Below are 22,928 nucleotides of genomic sequence, written 5' to 3'. Positions count from 1 at the left end.
ATTCCCCAAAATTTGTGAAATATTTCCTAAAAGGTTTGTGAAAATACTAATTATTTACGAAAATCTCCATGAACATTATTGGAATATTAAAAATTGCTGAATTTTACCTAAGCTTTGAAAATTCTTGTTACTTTTGCTACGCGGGTCAGGATGAGAAAGAAGAACTCGAAAGCTGTACTGAAGGATTATATTGTTTCAACTCACAAATTAAAAATTGATCTTGAATTAAATAATACAGATGTCTTCGATAACTGAAGTCGGGAGTGTAACTGAGCATCGAGAGAGAAAACGGAGCTGCGGGACAAAAGCGAAAGAGCCCAAGTGCTAACGCCCTCTCACAGCGACAGTCTAAACTTCAACATACCGCCCGCCATATTCCTTCAACGAATCCTACTGACCGTCCGTCCTAGAGGATGTGGTTTCAGGATTTGGTTCGACGCCGGGAACATCTTTTGTATACAAAATCTCCACGGGCAATGGAGCCAATCTAGTGACGGGCCGCTTATATTCACCTATTGCAGTCCTGATCGTAGCCACACGAACGTGCCCGTCTCGTCCGGAATGAGTTTCGAAACTTCGAGCTAAGGGCCATTTGCCGTTGATAGACAGCAAGCTGGGATTGACTACGACCACCAAATCTCCAACCTTTCAGTCAGCGCGGGAACATGCCCATTTTTTCCATTGCTGGAGGGTATTTAAATATTCGAGACTCCAACGATGACAAAACCAATCGCCAATGGCTTTGTCTCGTTGCTAGGTATGAAAATCGAGGGTCCTCCTACTGCAAAGTGTCTGGGAGTTAACGCATTCAAATCGTCTGGATCCCCAGTCAGAGCGACGACGGGACGACTATGTAACACCAATTCGATGCTGGAGAGTAACGTGTTGAACTCTTAATGAGTAAGAAATCTTGGTCCAATGGTGCATTTCAGATGATCCTTCACCAACTTCACTTCTGCCTTCCAGAGGTCACCAAAGTGAGGGACTCTGGGAGGTATAAAATGCCAAGTGATTTCGGGAGTGGCAAGCCTGTCTGAAACTTGGTTTCAGTCGACTTGAGCTCGACTAAAGGCTACTTGCAGTTCACTGCCTGCTCGACGAAAATATGTGCCGTTGTCAGTCCATATATCTGAAGGTTTTTCGCGACGACAGTTGTTATGTCTCCAATTAGCTCGAAAAGTAGCATCTTTGTGGTAAAGCACGCGAACACAACAATGTAGCCCTTACTGGTGCGAAATCCTCTACCGTTAGCTGAAAGGATGTTAAAAGGCCCTGCGTTATCCAGTCCAGTGCATGAAAATGGTCTACTGGGCAAACCTCGAGCTGAATGCAAAGGAGCCATTACTTGGTTGCAGGTGCGTACTCTAATTCGAGCACATATGGCGCACTTATGAATCATGAATCGGATTTGGCGTTTTCCTCCTATTACTGAAGCTCGATGCATCGAATAAGCGTAGGTTGACCGAAATCCTCCATGTAATGCTCGTTGGTGGGCCCATCCCAGTGGGCACAAAATTTGTCGACGTCTTTACGACATTGTTACGACATCTTTACGACAGCTTTACAACATCCTATGTCCATGTGGTTTCGGTGTCTTTGCGATATCATAAAGACATCGTCAGATCATACGACTCATTTACGATATCGTAAAGACACCTTAACGACATGGACATAGGATGTCGTAAAGTTGTCGTGAAAATGTCGTAACCATGTCGTGAAGAAGTCGCCAAATTTTGTGCCCAATGGGACGTCATTATAAGTTCGGTTAAGACGCAATGAGCATCAACTATCGGTGGATGTCTTTCGGAAAAAGTGAACTGGGAGTTCTGTAGGCGCCCTCCTATCCGCAGCACTTCATCTGAGTCTAGAAAGGCATTGAGGCCCTTTAACGGAGATTTGGCCGATGGTGGATTGCGTGATAGTAATTGATTGATTTCCTCAGATAACCATATTGCCTCACTGAGTCGCACGCCCACCTGAAATTTTGTCTTTAATTCATTTGTATTGAATTATTCAGTGACGAGCTCAGGGTTGATAGCTCGCTGGCGAATCGTGCGCCAACGAAAAATATAGGTCGTTAGACGAAGCAACTTTTCTAAATTTGAGTACCGTCCCAAATACTCTGCATTGAAGCTGCTCGTAACGCAACAAGTTAGTACTATCTTTACTGAGTCCGGAGCCGGAGATGACATTTAAGTTGATGGGGAAGGCCAGTATGTCTCAGACTGACAAAGCCAATTAGGACCATTTCACCAAAATCACTGACACAGGATCTGAGGACATTTAATACCTCGTGTTGCGAGATCCGCTGGATCCCGGTCAGTTGGGATATAGCACCATACCGACATTGGTAATGTTTTTTCAATGTGTTCGACATAATTCTTTACCAAGGCATTATCGGTAGCTTCCGTTGACTGAAGCCAATGAAGTACCATCTGAGAATCTGTCCAAGCACTGTAACTCTCGATTGGCACTTCTAATTCCGATGCAAGGGAATTCAAGAGTTTCGCTACAAGCAAGGCTGCTCTCAGTTCCAAGCAAGGAATAGTCATGCGTGATATACTTGTGGATGAAGGTCGCAGACTTCGGATGGGAGACAACTTAGTTATGGCCAAAATCAAATGGACAGAGGCACTGCCACTGTTGGCAGGTACTCGTGAATAAATCGCGCCGGCAATGGCTCTACGACTCGCATCAGAGAAGGCATGTAGTTGAACACTATGCGCGGAGTTTGCTCCAATCCATCGTGAAATGTTCAGATTGTTCAGTGCGTTCCAATTACCTGTAAAATCAACCCAGCGTTTTCGATAAGATGAAGGTACGGTCTTATCCCATTCCAGACCAGCCCGCCATAAGTCATGCATAAGTAGTTTAGCGATCAAAATATTCGGCGCGATCCAACCAGAATGTCAGTAAAATTGAGCCACTTTCGATAGGATTTCACGCTTTGTTTCACCAGATGAGAAGATTTAAAGTGGGGTTAAACAAAAGCAGTCATTTTCGGGATCCCAAAAAACACCCAATTCACTGACTAGACCTCACTACAAAGTTGATGCCATGTGAGACGAAGTCGATCTTTTTCAGGGAGATCTTCCAATAGCTCAGGTTGATTGGCTTCCCACTTTCTGAGGGGAAAGCCTCCCGCTTGTAATAGTTGGATGAGTTGATCACGTACAGTTTTCACCTGTTGAAGCGTGTCACCTCCGATCAGTACATCGTAGACAAAGCAGTCCTTTCGAAGCACTTTAGATGCCATTGAATAAGTCGACTGATGGTGAAGACACAACTTCTGTAGCGTTCTGAGTGACAGATATGGAGAACATGACTTACGATATGTAATCGTAAGAAGTTGGTAATGCGTCACAAGCTAAAATTCGTGCAGACTCCAAACGATTCGTTGTTTAAACACGTCTTGCGGGTCGACCAAAATTTTTCGATATATTTTACAAATATTGGCACAAAAGGCGAACTGGTATCGCCTCCATCGAATCAAAATGTACGCTATGTTTGTAACTTCGGCCCAGCGTGAAGGACATCATTTAAACTATAGCCTGACGAAGTACCTCTTTGAAGCATTGAACACCACTTGGAGCCGTTGATCGTGGTCACCTCTTTGCCAGATGTCATGATGAGAGATGTAATGCGTAGGGCGCTCAATAATTTCTAACTCATTTTTGACAATGGTTCCATGTGCCCAAGGTTAATGTAATCAGCCATGAATTGATCGTATTGTTTACTCATCTCAGTGTCCAGAATTTCCAACCATCGATGTTTAAGAGGGAAACGCAAGATGTATCTACCGTCAGGAGCTCTTTGATGCAAAGCGAAAATTCGTGCACATTCTTCCTCGTAGGGTGATTTTCAGGAAACCTTCGTAATGTCTTCTAACTCCCAAAACCTTTGTAACAGTGAGATGAGTTTTTCGTGCCAATCAATGGATTCTGAAGAATTCAAAAGAGTTTTAAAGGTTTAAAAGTCCGAACTTAAGCTTCTTCTCGAAGCGTTGCCTGTAAGTATCTAGCCCAAGGCGGTACCTTGAGCTACAATGTCTTCTTGTTGCAGAATTTCAGATTGCAAAAGTAAGTGATAGACATCCGCTCCAAGGAAAAGATCAATAGAACGCGTCTGTCCGAATAAAGTATCTGCTAGGTTTAGTGGCTGCCCTTGTTGCACGGTGCTTGAATTAACGGCCTTCAGCTGAGGTAAGGGTGCGGCATTGTCGTTGCAAGAATAGCATAGGCATATCATAGGTAGCTGAATTGTCGTCGGATAAATCCATAAGCACTTCAAAGCGCTCAAGTTCACCCTCCCACGCTATTCACGTTACCAGGTCGAAGCTAGTCGTGGCTATGGAGACAAACCAGTCATCCCAGGATTCAATCGGACGTTCTAAGGTTCTCAACTGATCGCGATGACGTCCCAAGGTGCCGATTAAAGACCGGAGCCCCGCAGCAGTCTCATGTCTCATAGGTTGAATGTTGCGCAGAGCTACGAAGTGATCTTGAATCAGTAGCCGTGGATTTTCGAAACGACATTCCAACAATGCCCATGCTGTTGCACAATTAGCACCTGTTACTACCAGATTGTCAATCGCTGACTTAGCTTCGCCCTGTACGCGAGACTTTAGGTGAAACATGCGTTCCACTCGCTGAGTTGGTCGTTTCGATTAATCATGTCGCGAGAATGATCTCGAAAGGTTTTGCAATCCTCTTGCTTGTCGGAGAAAAAGGGCACTTCGATGGTAGGTAGCCGCAACCCTCCTTATATGTTTCCAACTGGGGATGCAGGGTTGGCTACAAAATTGACAAGTGAATTTGACGCAGCTCGGAGAGCGACTGCAACTGGCTCTAGTCTGCGTTGCTGATCATAAATGCGAGTTCGCGCGTTAATTTATGCGATTTCCATTTCAGCATACATGTTCTCAAAGTTGAAATTGTCCTTCTAGGGTTGCTGAATAAGCACTAAATAAATCCCTTGATAGGCTGACCAGTAATTTTTCAACATTTCAAGACGTACTTGAAGTGCTCCTAACGTCCTGTCTTGTGTAGCTGTGTCGAGGATGGAAGCAGCTCAGCGCCGGAGAACGTCATATAATGCCCCTTGAACGGTTGGAAGATTTTTATCTGCCCTGTAAAACGCCTGGGTAAGCTCGACAATCTAAGCGCCAGAGGCTCTGAGTTTGGAGCAACAAAAAACAAACAAACAAAGGAAGAAGAAAAAAGAGAGCGCCAGCGGGCTTTCGCCCGCCAAGGCTGTAATGATAGAACAATTAGAAAGAAATAGTGACGCGTGATCTGACAGGCTCGAGAGAAGGAAAGATATAACGACGGCACACGCCAACACTATCCCAGCTTATCCGAAGTAATTTTGCGTAGATGTTGAAGCTCGTCTTGCGAGTCAAGCATCTTCATGTTTGAGAAGCAATAGAGAAAGAAATAGAGAGAGATGGATAGTTAAGTAGTATTTTCGCCACACGCCCTCTTATTACTTTGTTGCTCTAAATGCAGAATTACCCCATGTCGCTAGTGGGAGATAGCTCGACCGCGTATTTCCCCACCAAAGTAAACCCTATGCTTGTATATGAGAGAGAGTATATTAGTTCGACTGCTCAAAAAATACCATCTTTTTTTTTAGATTGTTAAAGTTTAAAAAAACATGGGATTTTTTCACTAAATGGCGACCCTGCAGAATATTTCTTCAAGCGTCTGCTCCGAGGCATCGAAAATTGCTGCAGCTGTCAGAAATTTTCCATTTATCTGATATCAAAAAAGATTTTCTGCTCGATTACTTACATGTTAAAGGGAAGCATAAACCTATAAAATAATAAAAAAGTTAAAAATTAAAATTTATATCGGCCTCTTAATCGAAGATCCAAATTTTCGACCACTTTTTCAACAGTTTTGACCCAAAAAATATTATTTAATAACCCGATATCCTTACACTTTTAGGTATATCCTTCCGATAGTACCATAAAGAGAAACCCCTGCAAATTTCAGCCTAATCGGTCTATAACTTTTTAAGTTACAGCACGAGTAGTTTTTGAAAAGACAATTTCCAGATAATCACGTTTGAAGATTCGTTACGATATAACTATTAGTTTCAGTGACTTGCCGATCAATCGGCAAATCCGGGTCCACGTAATAAACGTAGTAACGTAGTAATCAACCTTCCCAGAATTTATGGGACAAAAAATATACAAACCTATTGTGAAAGAAACATTGCTCCGACCCAAGCGCTCCAACTACCTGATTGTTGACGGTATGCGGACTCTACCATTTTTCACAATATCTCCATAAATATTTAATATTTTCCTTTTTTTTTTTACAGTATATTTTTAACATATTATACATTCAAAATATGAAAGAAAAAAAAGATTTTTTGGAAATTCTAAAGGTATCTTCCCCCTTAACTGATTAATCAAAAACTTTTTTGCTTTCCAATCTCAATTACCTAAAGGATTAGACTTTATTTACACACGCCAAACCTGTCAGACCAATAACTTAATAATTATTTATTGCAAATATTTCAGATTACTTTAACGTTAATAAATCTTTTGTCCAAGAAATGTGTACAATTATTCAGAATATCATACTAGTCTATCGAACATTTTAGGGCGTAGTATCTTCCTGACTAAACAGTAACACTTCAACAATTTTTAGAAATGTACCTGATTTCCGTGGCAAAGTAAACATTTGTTTTGGAACGATTCCCTAAATTTAGTAATAATCACTCAGTTCTGCAAATTGTAGGAAATATTCCAAAACTTTCGTGTAAATTGCCCTCAGTTTAGGGAAATTTTCCTAAAAATTGTAGGTATTATCTAATTTTCTAAATTTTAGGGAACCTTCTTCAATTTTTTAGTGAATTTTAAGAAATTTTCAGGGAAATTTCCCCACTTTTCGGTGGGGAAAATTCTCGAAATTTTGTACAGTATGCATATGTGCCATAAAGACTCCGTGAACAGGGATAATGCTGACATCATAGCAGTCCAGCAAGTGATTCTTAAGTTGATTCTTCCAATCAACGTGAGCATTTCATCGTCAGGTTTCCATCTACATTATTTTCACCACTCCAAACTCTAGGATGATCTGCACTATTTGTCGGCCCATTTTCAGGTGCTTCAGCAAGCAATTAGGTAAAGCGTTCATCCATTCTTATAGACTTCTGCATGCAAGGATAAGACTACATACTCTAAGAGGTCACACATTGTTCCAGAGTCGCCGTTTAAGATACCTCACCCAGGTACTTTTCAGCTTTTTGCACAGTTTTAATCCCTCCGAGTTTTTTTTAATATGGAAAAACCTGAGTTTCGAGTTTTGATCAAACACTAGTATCTGCGCAAGAAAACGATATCCGAGACCAAGACCAAGCTGGATAAGTAATCCCCGGACTCGGCACCGTCGATTGGAACGATTCATAAGTGATTTACCGAGTTTCGTAGTAGTCGTACGAGCACAGTTGATGCTGAACGATCTGGGCGCCAAAAGAGGTCACTACACCAGAAAATGTCGAAAAAATCCATGATATGATGTTGAATCATCCCAAAGTGAAATTGAGAGAGGTAGCTAATGCTGTAGGCATATCATAGGAACGTGTGGGCAATATCGTGCATTCAGTTTTGGGTATGAAGAAGCTCTGCGCGCGATGGGTGCGGCGTTTGCTCACAGTGGACCAAAAACGAATTCGTGTGACAACTTCCCAGCAGAATTTAGCATTATTTTCGCGTAAGCCGACCGAGTTTTTGCGCCGATTCATAACCATGGATGAAACCTGGATCTACTACTACACCCCTGAGTCAATGCAACAGGCAAAACAGTGGGTTCCACCGGGCCAAAGTGCTCCGAAGCGTCCAAAAACGCAACAATGGGTCGGAAAGGTTATGGCCTCCGTATTTTGGGATGCACATGGCTTAATATTCGTGGACTAGCTTGAAAAAGGTGAAACCATAACCGGAGCATACTATTCATCATTATTGGACCGATTGAAAATCGAAATCGCCGAAAAACGACCGCATTTGAAGAAGAAAAAACCGCTTTATCATCACGAAAATGCGCCTGCTCATTCATGCTTAGTTGCACAAGCAAAATTGCATGAAATCGGCTTCGAATTAGTTACTCAGCCACCGTATTCACCAGACCTGGCCCCCAGCGACTATTACTTGTTCCCTAACCTGAAGAGATGACTCACCGGTAAGCGTTTTTACTCAAATGAGGAGCTCATAGCTGAAACTGAGGCGTATTTTGGAGACCTTCCGATTGAGTTCTTTTCGGATGGTATCAAAAAGTTAGAAAATCGTTGGACTCGCTGTATCGACCTAAAAGGAGAGTATGTTGAAAAATAAAACCGACTTTGGCCAAGAAAACGTCTCCGTGTTTCATTTTTGAGGGACTTATCAGACTGCCTAGTATATCCCAATGTAATACATATTTTAATACATAATCAACATTCATAACAGCCTGTAATTATATAAATATGAGAAATTTTCGTTCACTCCCAGTTTCCTATCAAAAAACTTTGCCTTGAATCTTTTTCATCTGTGAATCTTCTATCGGCTTACTCTATACTTCTGAGGAAAAGTTCAATTGCCTTTTTATAAGATTATTGAAAGTATTTTTCAAGAATTAAATACCAATCTAAAACAAATATATTCCATGATCACACAATATATAAATAATAATTTTGATATAATGCGAAATAATTAGATACCAATGATATTTTAAAAAATTAGCGAAGCAATTGTCTTGAATAACTTGCATCTTAGTAGGTAAATGGACAATTATTCAAATGGCCGTTGCGTTGACCTTAAGCGCTTATATTTGAAAATTCTCAAGCGCATTCATAATTAATTCGGAAATATAAATATGAGTGATAATGAAAAAACGAGGTAAGTAAAATTGTCGTAGACACACACAAAAGTAAAAGTGTCGAGGCCGATAAATAAGATAACCATATACCTATGTTTATGGAATCGCTAAACCCAAATTTAGTGTCAGATTTGGTTCATCGCGTAAGGCTTTTAAAAAAATTAACCCTTATGGCCATTTTTTAAAAACAACATAGGGGATCGATTTTGTATTTAATAATATTCTCAATTTTATTATCACTCAGCTGGATAATTTTTGTGAAAAGATCTTAAATTTACTAAAAATTATACTAGCTTTTAATGATAGTAATGTTGCATCTCATAGTTATTTAAATGATAATTATTTTCATTGAAAAAATCATTCAACTTGCGTTTACTGTGTCCTGTTGAATAAATTGCAACCAACAATATAAATTGATCCCAATACTGAAAGGACATTAAAACTGACCGTAACGATTTCTCAACTAAACGTGACCATTAAATAAACTAAAATTAAGTTAATAATTCTTACAGTTAAAATTTTCACTGGAATTTAAATCATTATTTAAACAAAAAACAATACACTGTGAAATCACTCAAGAGAGATATGAGTGCGTACATTTACGGTGACTTGAGGCTCTCATATGATTTCTTTTCATCTATAAATCATGCTTATTATTATTTGGATATTCTCGCACAATTTCTCAGTTTGAATTTAATTATAAAACAGGTGATTTTAAATTATGTGGGATTTTTTTTCTTTTAAATAGAGATACCAAAACTTTGTTCGCACACATCGTGGTCTTTATTATTAACTAAAGTGCAAAGTCGTTATGAATTGCATGCCTGCTATCTTCTTTAAAAAAAGCAAATTAAATTCTCCCATTAAAATTTTATTAGCTAATGCAACCATACAGAACGAAGTCTTTATTGTGAAATAAAGTGCAAAGTCGTTACAATAAAAACTCCACACACTACATTATCAATTATTTAATTGCTCACAATCAATGCCAAAATGTCCAACGAGGTCTGCACAAAAATATGGAGTTCAAAGTCCTTATAATATTGCATAAAAGCATTTATTTTTAGATTATGCGCAAAGTAACTTCGACAATCTAAATTCTGAATAAATTAGGATATTATCCTTGATATCAAGCTTGAAACGATGAAGTAGAATGCTAAGTAGTAGCGTTCCTTCAAATGGCGCCAATTCATTAATATGTCATCAAAAACAGGGTAGGTCGTGGACTGATTAAGAAAGCGACATGAATAAATTTGGTACATTGGTCCAACGCTATCCCCACTCATTATGTGATTTCGCGCGCAATCGATCGTATGATGGCATGATTTCGTTAATTATCCCTTCGCTCTACATCATTCTATACTTTTGAGTAAGAGATCTATCAATATGAATATTCGGCTGTAGCTTTATGCCATAATTCCAAATGTGAAAAGAGAACGGACCGTCTCAGGCTTAAATTAAAGATTAAACGCAGAAAAAAACTTATTATCGATTGAGGCTGGCGACGAAAATAATGTTTCAAGTAGAATTAACTTAAAGTACATGATTCAATCATTAACTTGAACCGAACTAGAAGTTTCTAGCACTTCAGATTTGTATTTTTTGTTATTTTTAACAAAATAACGAAAAAACCTAATATTGTCTAAAAATTGACGTGATAGAGCAAATCTGATACCTGAGTATGTACGTGTGATCATTGATGGAATAATCTGTTAAGATTTATATTTTTCGATTTAATGAAAGCGGACTCTTAGTTCCGTCAGGTTTAATGACATTGATTTACCTGTTTCTATTGTAAATTTATTACTAATTTTACCAAAATCACTTTTCTAAAACATTCGAATACAATTTATTTAAAGTAGATTGGTTTAGAATAATTAATTATTTTGGTCTTTATTCGTAGATAATCATATGTGTTTTTTCTTAACAAAGAGTTTAAAAATCAAATATTACTATAAGATTGAATATTTTCAGTTCATGAACCTAAGAATGATAGTTTAATTATATTGTGTTGAGCAAAGTACATCCATTTTTTCCGCAGTGTCTGGCTTATACCTGCTTTTACTACTTGATGAGATACCAGCCTTAACTTTTTATCATTGGCAATCACTCACTTCAGGTGTTGGATACTTTTTAAGTATTTTAGAATAAAAATGTATATGAATAATAACTAATTCATTACAATAGAAAAATGGTTGACTTATTCTTACATTCTTCCTAAGCAACGAAGTCTTACCCTTTTTTCACGAGCCTGAGAATGCCTCTTCTTTCTCTAGGAGGTTGTATCGTTGCCCCAGGCCTTTTTCTAATGCGTCTTCGTGCTGCTTGGAATATCTTCCAATACAGAATCAGAATAACTAAGAGTGGAAGGTAGAATGTTGCACAAGTTGCAAATATCTGTAACATAAAGAATTTGTAGACCTTTAAGGAAATTTTGTTTCACAGATAATTACAAAAGTAAGAATTTAAATTATACTAATGATACTCATATAAGATGAAATTTTGAAGATTAAAAAATTAAAAATGAAGAGAGTAAATAAATGTTCTATTCCTCTGTAATCTCCACAGAGGAACAGAAATAACGATATATCATTAAATCTGTCACTTTTATTCAACGTTTCAAAGGCACTTCACAGTGATCGTACATAAAGTCAATTTAATTTTGCTTTTGATTAGGAAGTATAAGGATAGAGGGTTATCTGAAATAGAGAGAGAGAACAAACGATAATGATAAAAGATCTCTAAAAATATGTAAATGGAAGAGAGGTTTCATAATGTATGAAAAGAAGTTTTTTGAGAGGATTTTTTATTTCGTATTAAAACGAAAATTTTTAAGTATAAAACTTATGCCCTAATTTAATATTTATGCTTCTCTAAATACATGTTTTCTTAAACCAACTTGACAATTTTCAATTAAAATATAATAAGTAAAGTTTGTGGAGCAAACTTATGCACGGAGCAACTGTGCATAAGCCCAACTCTGCACGTCGATAGCCACATTCATAACTGTGCACCGGCATATCTGTGCAAATTCGTAGTTGTTACATGTAAACATGCACCAACTATCTTAACCTTCCTGCAATTTGCAGCTCGAATGACCCAACCTCGATGCGCGAAGACAAATTAAACACAGAAAAAATAAAAGGAAAGTTTTGTTGTGGGTAATTTTCAAATAGATAAAATGAATTTTTTTCGTATCGAAATAAAACATGATTCACTAAAATTGGCATGTTGACCATTGCCAATGTGGTGGGTAAATCTTATCACGTGAAGGTAACGATCCTTTTTGTTTTTTGAGTTTAATTTAAATCCTATATCAGGAATCTAATTTTAAATGAAGGAAGAAAGAAATATTCCAAAACTCTCTTAAAAAGATTGTAATTGATATAAAGTAATTATTAATTTAATGAATGCCACTATTAATGGTATGGCAATTAATTTTAACTGTTACAATGAAGAAGTTAAAATAAGTGATGTTAGAATTGTGCAAAAAAAGAAAAAACCCTCTCTTCCTATCTAATAGTTAATGAAAAAATTAATCTGAGTCATAGTGACTTAAATTTTTCGTTCATCAGCTTTCGACAAAGCTGACGACTTCAATTCGCCAAATTGAAACCTAAAATTAGTGCTAAAAATTGACTAAAAAATATGAATTACATTGTGCAACTTTTGAATAATTTCAAACTGATTTAAACCTTACTGTGTGTCTTCGAGGATGAAATCAGCTCGATGTCCATTGGTGTCGATATCGAAATTGTAACTGGCCGAAAACTTCGAAATAATGCGTAAGATAATTCTAGCGCCGCTCGAAACAACGATTATAAATATACGCTAGAATTATCTCGCAAAGGTACGCTTAGAAGGTGGGTAAAAAGTTCATAGGACTTGATTTTTTGGGCATATAAAACCTTTAAAATGACTCTTTCTCAAACCATAAGAAACTAACAGCTTACAAGAAAATAATTTTTTAATTAGGGTAGCTTGTTTTCAAAGACTATGATTTCATGAATTTTCGTGTAAGATCGTTAAAAAGTGAAAATTTGAAAGTATGCAAAAACACTTGCTGTAAATCGAAATTCAAAATTGGCGAAGTGAGGGTATATCGACATTTTTAAACAATACATTTTTTCTTTCTAATTTTTTGCTTCAAATTTAGAAATGAAAAAGTTATATAGCCTTTTCATTATCCGGTCAGGCGTGTTCTCAACACACCGTTCTTTGGTATTAAGTCTGAGTAAAAATGCTACAATTAATCGAATCGCTTGGACTGAAAGCAATTCAGAGTGCAATTTTTAATTAAAAATCATTTTATTAATCCAGGCATGCACAATTGCGAGGGTGCCATTTGAGAAAGTGGACTTGTAAGTTGAAAATCTGATCGCAGTGTGTGAGACGTGCACAGTAGAGATGGTACCAACTGTGTATTTGGACTTTTATATGAAAAGTCTAATCGTATTGATTGAAACGTATACAATAGGGAGTCTTCTATATGTACACGCAGACTTGTAAGTTAAAAATCTGATTTTCCAAATCTCAACTGTGCACGTCTAAATTTCAGCGTTCACAGTAGTGCCAGTTACAAACAACGTTATAATCGTACCACTAGCCATAGACATGCACTTTCGGGCACAGTTTTCCCCCTCTAAAATTGATATGTGCACAGATGGGGAACTGCCAGTTGAGCTCGTCCACAGTCGTCCATCGCCCATTTTCATTTTCCCGTGCGGAAATCGCCAAGTTTCTTCTCAGTTCCAGACTTTCCTAGCTTGGGACTAGCTTGAATCTTGCAATGGCCCGATGGGCCCGCCTAGTGTTAGAGTTTATAAAATTAACGACAGATTACGTAGTATTATACTCTTTGTTTACGTGTTACTTGCAAATGTTTCGAGTGTTAAACTTTACAAATTAGGATTATTGAAATTAAATTTATTGAAATGCCAAAAATAAAAAGCACTATAAGTGTTCGAAGGCATCGAGCAATCGGCAATAACCCATACTTATGTGGTGATTGTGCCAGGAGGTACTTATATTAATTATAATTAGAATTTCATTTCATAATTTTCACGTGACTTCTAACCTCAACTTGAGAATATTCTTTCGACAAATTATAAAGTTTAGATATGTCGTTCATTTATGAAATGGTGTTTAAAACTTTAAATTGTAAAACCCGTATGATGAAAGTAAATAAACTATTGCATTTAGATGATGATGATGATGATGATGATGATGATGATGATGATGATGATGATGATGATGATGATGATGCAGATGATGTAGAAGAATCAGAACTCGGCAAAATAATTAATGAAATATCAGATTTTGGACATTTGGATCAGACTGGATAAAATTTTTTAAATCAAAAGCTTGCATGGAAAATTGAAAATAATCATGTAAACTTTAAACTTAAATAAAAAAAAATTCCTGCTTCATTTTGGGTTTTAATTTAGAAAATTAAGAATAGCAAGCAATCGAAAATATACTAGCATCAAGCGTATTTTATAAGGTTAAGCTGGGCTATCAAGCCTGGAAATATAACTGGTCTATGACCAGATTTGACTTTTCATCCAAATTTGGCCCAGGCTAGATCGCCAGGCCAGGGCCTAGTTTTGAGAAGTCTGGGCCCTGCTTGGGCCATGATCACATTTATGCATGGGCAAGAATCCTTATCTAGAATAATTATATAAATTATAAACCTTTTTTGTAGCGTCGGCACAATTTTTAACCGACTTCAATTCAACTTGGTAGCTGATTAACGCCCTTACAGAAAAGGATATCAGCGGGATATCCCATTTATCTTCCGCGATATCCTAGACATATCCCAGGAGAATGCAGGGACATCGGGAATGATATTCTACGAGGCGCATCCCATTAATTTCCCAATGTTTATAGTACGGGATACCTTAATTTCCATTACTCGAGAGATCCTAAGATATTCTTGTGATGTCCCATATTTAAAATGCAGGATATTCCAAGGATGTCCCTAAGATATACTAATTATTTAATTTTGTATAATCCTTGAATTCTAAAATGTACCTTTGAAAATAATTTATACTCAGTTCGCTTCAAATAAAGAAACTCATTATTTCGCAAATGAAAATATTTTCCCGGAGCTACAAATAATCGAAGATATTTGTGTCGTTTTCATAACTTTGAAATCTTGTCTTTTCCAAGAGTTGTGACTTGTTGACCATATAGGTCATTTTAATATATTTGCAACATTGTTTCAAGTGTGACAATTATCAGAAGATTGTATATTCCGTGTTTAAATTTAGAGAAGCTTTTATAGGTATGCATTTATTATGCTTTCCTATATATTTGTATAGATATAAGTGTGAGATGATGATGTTTGTACAAATAACCTCCAAGCACAAATTTTGTTTTCTCCATAAAATTAAAGGAAAATTTGGCAAAATCATTAAAAGGGTTAAACAAAACTTAACGTATATCAATTTAAATTAAGTCTTGCATGCAAACTGAAGATTTAAAAAGATCAGAAGTGTCAGTTCTTGCGGCTTTTTCTACATCACAGTAAACTTAACCAGAACAAAAAAAAATGCTTGGAGGACGGTTAAAGCCTTTAAAATGTTTAGCTAAACTTCAAATTCGAAACATAGTTTCGCAAAATTTACTGCCCTATTCCTATGTAGAAGGACCTTTTTCAGAGAAGTCTGAATCAGACAATTCCTGTTTGGACACATCTGACTTTACTGATTTTTCATCAAAAAGAAATTTGAGGGTACACGCAGCCACTTTTGTATGTGAGTTTAATGAAGATGAGCAATCTGTCACTTGCTCTGTCCAATTTGATATTAAGAGGGATAAAAATACCGAGGAACAACGTGATATTAACAATGAGAAAAAAGAGAAAATTTCAGGTCTTTTTTAAAAGCGTGAGCTACTCATTACGGGGTTACACAATGGCAATTATGTAACACTCGCTCGAGTATTTTTCTGAAAAGATTCCTAAAGATCCAAGGACTTTACTTGGGACGTCGAGTATAAATACATGTGAAATAATGGTTTTAAGTTTAGAGGAGAAATGCTCAAATCCAAAATAAAGTGTATCATTGCTGAGGCGCCAGCAAAGGCTAACATGTTGAACGTTATAAGCCATACAGGCTTCCACAGTTGCACCAAATGTAGTATAAAATGCGAGGTAAATGGAAACGACACAGAATGTGCTTTCCTACTGTGCGTAGACGATTTCCAATGCAGACAGTTGCTGATCTACGAAACTGCAGACTTCGAAAACATCCAGGAGGACATAGTTGCTTACAAAGAATTCCCAATTTCGCCCTAGTTATGAGAATAATCCTCTAGATTATATGCTTCAGAAACTGGGAAATCGGGAGAATATCAAAACGTTCTTTCTCGATAAAGAAATGTACTCCCGAGGAATTCGTAAGAAAGCTGAGGTCGCTAAATGACTTGAAATACTGAAAAGCAACAGAATTTAGACAACTTCTTTTGTACACGGGACCAATGGTCCTTAGAAATATTTTACCCTTAAGCATGTATCACTATTTCATTTCTCTTTACGTTGCTATCAGGATTTTATGCAATGAGTAATTCGTACAGGGGGAAGGTTATTTGAGTCACGCAGAACAGCTATTCTCGCATTTTAAAAATTTAAGGCTAATGTTTCAAAAAATGTTAAGCTGAAAAAAAATAGAATTCAATTTCTTCCTTCGTCAGAAGACCACAATAGTCTGTTACCTGGTGGTTGTGTTTCTCCAGGGTATCGAGCCATATTTATTGAAGGATTCAAATTAAACGTGACAAAGATGTCTAATAAATTTTTCGACCTAATCGACGGTAAGATAGTGTTAATGTATAATGTTCCTTATTCTGTTGACACTAAAGAGCCGGTAATAATTGGTAAAGAATTTAGAAGTATACGCGATTTCTATGACATAATTTTTAATTGTTAAATTTTTCAAGTTTTAGAATATTTATTTTTGAAAATTTTCAAGTTTTATGTATTCTATTTTTTACTCAACATTTTTTAATTTGCAAGGCTAAAATTCACAATCATGTCCAAATTCAATAGTTTTAAATACAAATTTAGGAATTTTATTGTTAGAAATAAAATGTAAATAAATGATTTAAAGTTTAAAAGTATTCTTTTCTAAAGTTATTGAATTTTATGCTTCTTTCAAAAAATCTCATCAACAATAAACAAAATCTGACATCAATCTGAAAGCCTGAAATTAATTTAATGGAAAGCACCTCTAATAGAAAAATTTTGATTGCAAACTTCGTCGAATATTAGAATGAAATATTCAAAGATTTTAAGTTTAAACTTAAAGTGATTATCTTAAAGATTAGATGTATTTAATTTACGGAATAGCAAACCATTCTTAGTACAAATGTATAAAAGCGTTCAAATTCGAACAATTTCATATAGAAAAATGAACAATTGCGGAATTGCATAACTTACAAAAGAAAGTCTTTTTTATATGTGTACGGTAATAAATGTAGAAAATTAAAAATAAGATCTTTAAGGTTGAAATTGTTAAACTTATAGAGAATTTCAAATTGAACAACTTCAAAATGAGTCAATAATAACTATTTAATTACTCCAAATTAAACAGTTGTCGGTGCTTGCTTGTGAATCTGTAAACATTTTCCTTGTTTAACATTCAAAATGGTTTAGTTTTGAAAATTTCAATATTTTAATTTTTGTATATTTTAAATTGTTCTTCATTATACTGATAAATTGTAAACTATTTTTTCGAATATTTTGAATTATGACTAGATTAACTTTAAAGGCTTTTAATTAACCATTAAAATGACCAAGGAAATGTTTTCTATGTCTGTATAAAAGCAGGATTTTTTTCCTGAGATTTGCATGGCCATTTTACATTTTTCAAAATAAAAATGAAAGATAAACACTTTCTACTATGGTTGTTGCTTTAATTTAAGCAATATCTTCAAACATATTCGCTAAACTGTAATATAAAGACTGAGAATAATGCCAATAAACCATTGAAAATCAGACGAATATGGATGCAGAAATAATTTCGAGATTCCAGAAAACATACCTACAATTCCAGAAAAAAGAAATCCTCTTATGTGTATAATGCAGGTACCTAATTTTGATTTTGTATTTTGATGAAAGACCAATCCTCATGTATATTTTCATAATGCCCATTATACAATGAATACAAACACTGATTTCCAGTGAATTTTAAAACAAAGTAAAATTTTCTCTGATTTAAATGATAAATCTTTCGTACTGCAAAGAAGTCAATAGTAACTTTTTTTAAATTTAAATGACAAAATTAATTAATTAATTAAATTAAATAAAATTATTAAAAAACAGTTTTGTGCATCAGTTGAACTTACCGTCTATAATCCGATTCGATTCAGTTGCGAACTGTTCCATATTTTCCGAACCGACTCAGCTGAGAATTGAGACAAATGGATTGTCTTTATATTTTTTCTGATTTTATCAATCTTTTTTCAATTTGACTTTATATCAGTATGTGGGTCCCCAAAACTGATTTATCTATCTACTTTCTAAATCTGAATTAGTGAAATTTCACTAATTGAATTAACGAGAAGTAGGTCACTACGAATTATTGAAAAACTACTAATTCAATTAGTGAAAATATTTTACTAAATCAATTAGTGAAATTTCACTGAGCAAATAGAGGTCTTGAGAGGCAAAGTATTTGCTATTAAATGGTGGAAAATCACTAATTAAGTAGTCAAAATGAATCATGACATCCTTTGATCCTCTTTTAGAGCTCTGGCTAACTCTTCCGCAGTTAGGCTATCGCACTCCTAAAACTCATTGGACATTTCGGCGTGGATGACGCATATACATTAGGGTATCCAATACCTAATAATAAATTCATTTCAAATCATCAATAACAATACACCACAACACTTAAAATTTTCATCCATATTTAAATAAGATATTTGCTGGAGTCAACCAATAACCCCAACAGTAAACTATATTACAAGACAAGTTATAGAAGTAAACTATTATGTATATTTAAAAATTATATTAATTTATGTTGATACTTTAATTAACAAAGAAAAATCTCAATTCAGCTTTCCATTTATTTCTATTGAAATGAATGGAAAGCCGAATTTTAGAACCTCAAAAACACAGCGCTCATTTTCTTTAGGAAATGTTTTCGTCTCGATATACATATCGCAACATAATGAGGACACTATTCGCTGGAAAAGTACACAAAAGTATAATAAACTGAAAAATATTACTAACCTGTGTTTTAAATTTTTTACGCTCGTAGAAAGAAAAATGACGCAAGCTGACAAATGTAAACGATGAAAACAATGCAAACAAGACGTGAGCGCGGGTTGGCACGAGTCCACCATTTGCCGTGATCACGGCTTCGATCTCGACTTCACTAATTGAATAGTGAATCAAACCAATAAATAATAGTGAAATAAAATACACTAATTGGAAATAGTGAAATTATCACTATTTTTACAGTAGAAGACCACTAATTCCAGAATGAAAAGCCAACAAACCACTATTTCAGCAGTGAATTATTTAATCACTAATTTAATTAGTGAAATTCTCACTACTTCAAATTTAGAGAGTATTCATTTATTTATCTATCTGTGTTTATTTTAGTCTGTACTGAAAAATTCGACTCGTGAATCACGTGCAGATGTGGCTTCTGATTCGAGTCGAATTATTTTTTAAATGTTTCATTCGAATAATCATTTATTGTTTCGGAATAGGAATAAACCTGTTTTTCATTTTGAATTTTAAATTATACTTTCCAAAAATATGTACTGAGGTCCTTGGCTGAATTAAAACTACCTTGCTGCTGATTTTGAAGCTCTTTTTTCATAAAAACTCTCCGGGAACAGTCCCTACTTGAAAATAATGTAATAAATTCTGATTATAAGGTCGAATTAGTAAGTTCTTGATTATGTACTGATTATATTCTTTATTATTCAGTAAATGAATATTGCATTTATATTTTTCGTAAGTGGAAATGCACTCAAACTTAATTTATTTTGAAGCACTTTGTTTTATAGAAATTTTTGGATTGAAAAAGTTTGTAAATGTAGAAATATAAAATTTGCTTGACAACTTCAGTTTAAAAAGTTCAGTCAAAATCGTCGATAGCCCTCCCTTCTATAGCCTTTCCGACGATTGGCGCCATGTTGCATGTAGGTTAAAAAGAGCTGCGCGGGGTGCGCGGGATCTGCGACTGTATCTCAGGCGAGCTGTCGGGCTCGAACAAATAAAAGAGGAGCAGGCTCTAATGAGTTAGTTTCCACCCACTGTCAGCCCCAAAATCGGGGCTTTAGAAGAGTTTCATCGTATGTAATTTCTACAAATTTACAACTCTATTCAATAATGAGACAAAAGTTATACTTTAGAATATATATATGGAGAGAGAGAACGAACATTATATTCGACAAGTATAATGGAATCAGAGATTTGGAATTTTCACTCTGGCTGAAAATGAACTTTATAACAGTAAAGAAAAGCTGAACTCAGCTTATGAGGAAGACCTCGAAATTGACGATAACGAGGATGTGAACAATTCTGATCAAGACCAGATTAACAAAAATGTTGAAAATAATCAAGAATCTGTCCCAAAGGATTTCAACCGAAATCATAAAAACGGTTGCGACAGTTTACGAGAAGACACTCACCATAGTGCTCAGGACAACGCTCCCTATAGTCCGCAAAAAGACGCACTTGGAGATAGTGATACTGGCAATGAAAGCGAGAGGGCGAAATGCTTTAGAGACATAATAAATATATCTGCTTATCAGTGATAGAAATTAAATGGCGGTACAATAATATTTATGACTAGATTCATTATGTTTTATTGCTGTCATAGATACAGGCATACATGATGTTTTTTTTTTACCATCCAATTCTTATTGCTTATGAAGACGGACGCGCAGGCCCGAGCAAGATACGCTTGTGGTAAAGAAAACAAAGCGAGTCGGGTAAATTAGCCATACAGAGTGTATTGCTAAACGACAAAATTTTAGAGATCGCTCGCTTAGACACATTTTTAATAGGATTACACATTTCATATAATAGCAATACGTATATTACAGTTTGGACCACAAATATAAATAAGTTGTATTTACAATATTTCAGTAAGTGCATTTCGTACTCTTTATGACTGAAGTACACCTGTTATATAAGGTGTCTAAAAAGTCCCGGGATTGTTGAATATTTCCTCAGGTGACCTTCATTTTGACCTTGAAGTTGACCTTCATGGCGTTTTAAAGGTCAAATTTATTTTTTAAAATGGAAATCCCCTTTTTTACATCTGCAATCGATAGAGCGGAAAATTCTACGTTCAAGTCATAGGTCAATTGTAACGTTCAAGGTCAGTTAGAGGTTATTTGAAATTAACAAAGTTTTCCAAGAGGTCAGTGTAATTCCTAAAGTAAATTTCAACGAGAGTTATACAGTCCTATACCGTTTTTCGATACCTAAGTCAATAACTAAGGCGATACTATAAGTTCTATACCGTTTTTCCCTACGAATATTACGAATCAAAACTAAATTTACGTACAACGAGTACATACTTACTGTCTTTCGCTAAAAGATTACTATGGCGCAAGCTAAACTTTCGGAACGAGAGAGGGTCTCTGTATTAATGATGCGTGGTTGGGGAGATCCAGTTCGATCTTATGGTCAAGTTCGTTTGCTTTTTAATCGCACTTTTCGTAATTGTGAAGGGTTAAATCCTGTCTCAAAATCAACAGTTGAAAGAACTGTAAGGCGCTTTATGAATCATGGATCTATCAAGGACCTTCAGAGAAGTGGTACAAGAACTCAATGAAGACGATCCTGATAGTCGGGTTGAATTTTGTGAAATTATGATGGACAGAATTGATAGAGATCCTCTTTTCTTGTTCAATACAGTATTTTCAGATAAATCTACTTTCACTTAAAAAGGTGAAGTTAACAGGCAAAATTGTAGATATTGGTCCGACACAAATCTTGATTGGATGTTGAAGAGTCACACACAATATCCACAAAAGATTAATGTTTGAGCCGGTATCTTGAATAATACATTGATAGGCCCTTTCTTCATCGATGGTAATCTCAATGCCCGTGCATATGAAGAGCTTCTTAGAAACCAAATTGTACCAAGAATAAGGGAGATTACAGGCGATAATTTTCAAAATATTTTGTTGCAGCAGGTCGGAGCAGCGGCTCATTACGGTAGGGAGGTTCGAGAATATTTGGATACTCAGTTCCCTCAAAGGCGGATTAGAAGAAGGGGTGAAATCGAGTGGCCTGCTAGATCTCCTGATCTGACGCCTCTCGACTACTTTTTGGGGAGTTATTTGAAGAGCAAAGTATACTCAACGCATCCGCAAAGCTTAGACGAATTGCAGAATCGGATTCTGCAACAGGTTACTTTGATTGATAGGGAGATGATTCGTAATGCTGTCACTCATTTTTACAATCGCATAGCTTTTTTTCAAGAAGCTCAAGGTTTTCAGTTCGAACATCTTCACTGAAGCTTGAGAGGCAAGGGGACTCACGCTAATCAAGCACCCTAAAGCGAACAGAATTTACTGCGTCCACGTCGTTGTTCCTGGGTAATGCTTAAGGTCAACGTAAACTGCTTGGAAAAAACCTTGAAAAAACCTTGAAGGTCATCACCAAGATCAATACAGAGCTCACCAATGAATTTCTCGTTGAAATTTACTTCAGGAATTGCACCGACCTCTTGGAAAACTTTGTTAATTTCAAATAACCTTTAACAGACCTTGAACGTTACAATTGACCTATGACTTGGGTATGTACCTGAACGTAGAATTTTCCACTCTATCGATTGCAGATGTAAAAAAGGGGGTTTCCATTTTAAAAAAACAAACAAAGTTAACCTTCAAAAAGCCATGAAGAAATGACCTTCACTTTTTTGGAAAATATTTTACGTGAGGAAATATCCAACCGTCCCGGGACTTTTTAGACACCCCGTATTATGGACGTACTCATAATTTTCTAGCCAACGATCGTATGGTTAAATCAATGATACTATTTCCATCAGTGCATCTTCTAATCTGAAAAATATTCATGTTTATTAT

At 35.9% G+C, this 22,928-nt stretch overlaps 1 protein-coding gene across 1 annotated transcript in view; it reads right to left on the bottom strand.

Annotated features, from left to right (window-relative positions):
- Positions 1–22,928, bottom strand: part of LOC117175065 (5-hydroxytryptamine receptor-like) — a 207,883-nt gene that overhangs the window by 6,818 nt on the left and 178,137 nt on the right. The window contains exon 6 of the mRNA XM_033364608.1: positions 11,101–11,261. Coding sequence (XP_033220499.1) covers positions 11,101–11,261 — 161 coding nt within the window. The remainder of the gene's footprint in view (positions 1–11,100; positions 11,262–22,928) is intronic.

Source organism: Belonocnema kinseyi, chromosome 6 (genome assembly GCF_010883055.1).
Source record: "Belonocnema kinseyi isolate 2016_QV_RU_SX_M_011 chromosome 6, B_treatae_v1, whole genome shotgun sequence".
In the NCBI taxonomy this organism is placed as follows: Eukaryota; Metazoa; Arthropoda; class Insecta; order Hymenoptera; family Cynipidae; genus Belonocnema; species Belonocnema kinseyi.
Note: the sequence above shows the minus strand (reverse complement) of the source record. Positions and strands in the feature narration are given on the sequence as shown.